The sequence below is a fragment of the Cicer arietinum genome, chromosome 5 (assembly GCF_000331145.2).
Source record: "Cicer arietinum cultivar CDC Frontier isolate Library 1 chromosome 5, Cicar.CDCFrontier_v2.0, whole genome shotgun sequence".
Lineage (NCBI taxonomy): Eukaryota > Viridiplantae > Streptophyta > Magnoliopsida > Fabales > Fabaceae > Cicer > Cicer arietinum.
Window position 1 is genome coordinate 60,776,207 of NC_021164.2, and position 2,629 is coordinate 60,778,835.

The window sequence follows — 2,629 nt, forward strand, 5'->3', positions numbered from 1 at the left end:
ATCAATATCAAACCAAAGATAAAGAAAGATTTTTTCAAATCCTACTTTATTTGTTCTTTTTGTTTATGCGGTGTATCACAAGCATAATAATTCTATTTTTTGAAAAACAAAAAAGATTTCAAAATCGACAATTTAATAATAATTACAAACAATAAATATACACATTAATTTTGCCACCCAATTTTCATAATATATGTGAAAAACTCAATAGATGTTTATAAAAAAGGATGGAGGGTATATATATATATATACTTTTATGTCATTTTATATCTATAATAGCTAAATTTACCAAACAATTAAATTTCAATCAGCTAGTTTTTCAACTATAAACTCAAAGCTATAAGTTATTAATCATAAACTTAACATATAATAACTGACAACATATTAATTAACATCGCACACATATATTTAACTGCCCCTAACTACCCAAGTGACTACTCTCGCTCCCTTTTCTTATATTGTTTCTTGATGAGAGGTCTAACATATAGATCCTCTGAAGTTTAATTAGTTGAATGATAAAGCATATTCTTATTACTCCAAATACTAGTAACAGAGATGCGATGAATTATATGATACATCAAATGGAAAGGATTAAATGGAGGTACTGTGATAATTACAGATAAAATTTTACCACACATCATCATGAATGGACACTCATTTCACTATCCGAAACTCACCACTTTTTCTGTGTGAAGTGCTGATCTTCCCAACTCATGGTATGCGAGAAATCTAAAGGCAAAAATGTGTCTAAACATCATAATTCTAAATGAAGATTATCTTTATAAACTAATTCAAACAACAACTTTTAACAGATCAACTTGCAGGTTTTTTATCTGATAATTTTTTTTTCAAAATATTGTCAAGAAATCAAGGCTTTAGCAAAATATGATCTGAAGGCAGCTAAAAGAGCACCAGGAAACTCAAACCTTATTTAGGCTTTGTAGCAGAAATCATCACAAAAAGCCCATTTCTAATGCATTTAAACCCAACCAACCCACACGCTTTGCAGAGAGCTTCAAGTTCACGTTCAGAGAGAAAGATATAGCTCCCAGATACTTGCCTTATATTCTAATATGAGAAACAAATTGGTCACTGTTCAATACTTGATAGAATTGATAAAACTAATAAAAAATTTATAGAGAAAACATCCATTTTCATGCTTGATATATAGGGTATAACTTTGGACCTGAGTTGGTTTCACTTTAGTCCTTCAAATATAGTTGATATCATTTTAGCCCCACAACCATGGTAAGTAATACCCAAATGATTTTTCTGTGTTCACACCATCTATGTGAGACAGAATAGGTGTTATTTACTATCATTGAAGGAATAAGTTGATGTTGACTTCCTATGATGGGATACTAAATTGCTGTCATTGGACTAAATTGATGTCAAATTCTTTGAAGGACTTAATTAACAACACCATTTTTCAGAGAATAAATTGATGTCAAAATTTTGTCAATTATTTTCATGCGTAGGTAAGTTGGCCCGTTTGACTAATAACTCAGTGAGGGAAGTCAGTTAGGAAGTTTATGAGTTAATTAGGTGGTTGTTATTCTTAGAAAGCCTTTAAATACGCCTCAATTAGTAAAGGGGAGGGAAAGCTTTGTCGAATAATTAACTTGTAAACTAGAGAGTACTCTAGTGAGAGGATAGTGCTCCTTTAGGGTAGGTAGCCTTGTGTGCAAGGTTATCATCTTCAATGTTAATCTCTTGTATCTTCTATTTTAACCTCACTACATGAATAAGAAATCATCGTTTTGTCTACAATCTTTTTATCTTCATTCATTTTTGTTTTACACCATTATTTTTAGGAAATCTTTCTTGCACAAAGAAAGGTTTCTAACACACTCTCACTGAGTTTATCAATTCCAACAAGCATGCGAAATACTGACACAAGAACCCAACACAGTTTTATACCTGACGCAGTGTACTTAAAAATGGGACAGGAGTAAAAGGCCCGTCAAGTATGTAGGTGGTTGCAACAAAGACACCTCCAGGTCGTAAAACACGACTTATTTCAGCTACCTGCAAAATCAGGTCATGGAAATTGTAGATGAAAGGAAGTTATACATGCTAAACAGAATGATGTTAGGCATAACCAACTGACAAAACTATGCATTGTTACAAATCAACTGAAGTAATTTATGGAAAATGCAATCCATAAGTAGTTTATCTTCAAAATCAGGCACCGTCGTTAAAAGCATGAAACATGTTCTTCATGGTTGCTGACACAATACTGCGTACAACTTTTGGGATTCCATGGTTAATTATAAGTCTCAAACCAGCTTCAAAGAATTTCAAACAAATAAAATATTTTTTGTATAAAAACAATATATTCATTAATGATTATTCACTTACAGCTGCTGATGGTGAAGGCCAACAGTGGAGAGCTGCTCCTGCATGCACAGCATCAACAGAACTTGAAACAAAAGGGAGTCTAGCTATGTCTGCTCTAACCAAGTTGAAGTTCCTAGCAACGGAAATATCAATGAGATATAAATGTAAAATGATTAAAAGATTTGTTTTAAATTCTTTCATTAATTAAAGCATTGAATACAAAAGTTTGGTATGATAAATTCTAATCAACTTAGAAATTTTTTTACTCTTTTGGAAAGTTATTTTCCTG

The 2,629-nt window shown here is 31.8% G+C and overlaps 1 protein-coding gene across 1 annotated transcript in view; it reads right to left on the bottom strand.

Annotated features, from left to right (window-relative positions):
- Window positions 1-347: 347 nt before the first annotated feature.
- Window positions 348-2,629, bottom strand: part of LOC101515568 (uncharacterized methyltransferase At1g78140, chloroplastic) — a 5,092-nt gene continuing 2,810 nt past the window's right edge. Inside the window, exons 6-10 of the mRNA XM_073369334.1 lie at window positions 2,607-2,627; window positions 2,362-2,473; window positions 1,921-2,028; window positions 927-1,068; window positions 348-729 (exon numbers count right to left, since the gene is read on the bottom strand). Coding sequence (XP_073225435.1) covers window positions 928-1,068; window positions 1,921-2,028; window positions 2,362-2,473; window positions 2,607-2,627 — 382 coding nt within the window. The 3' untranslated portion in view covers window positions 348-729; window position 927. The remainder of the gene's footprint in view (window positions 730-926; window positions 1,069-1,920; window positions 2,029-2,361; window positions 2,474-2,606; window positions 2,628-2,629) is intronic.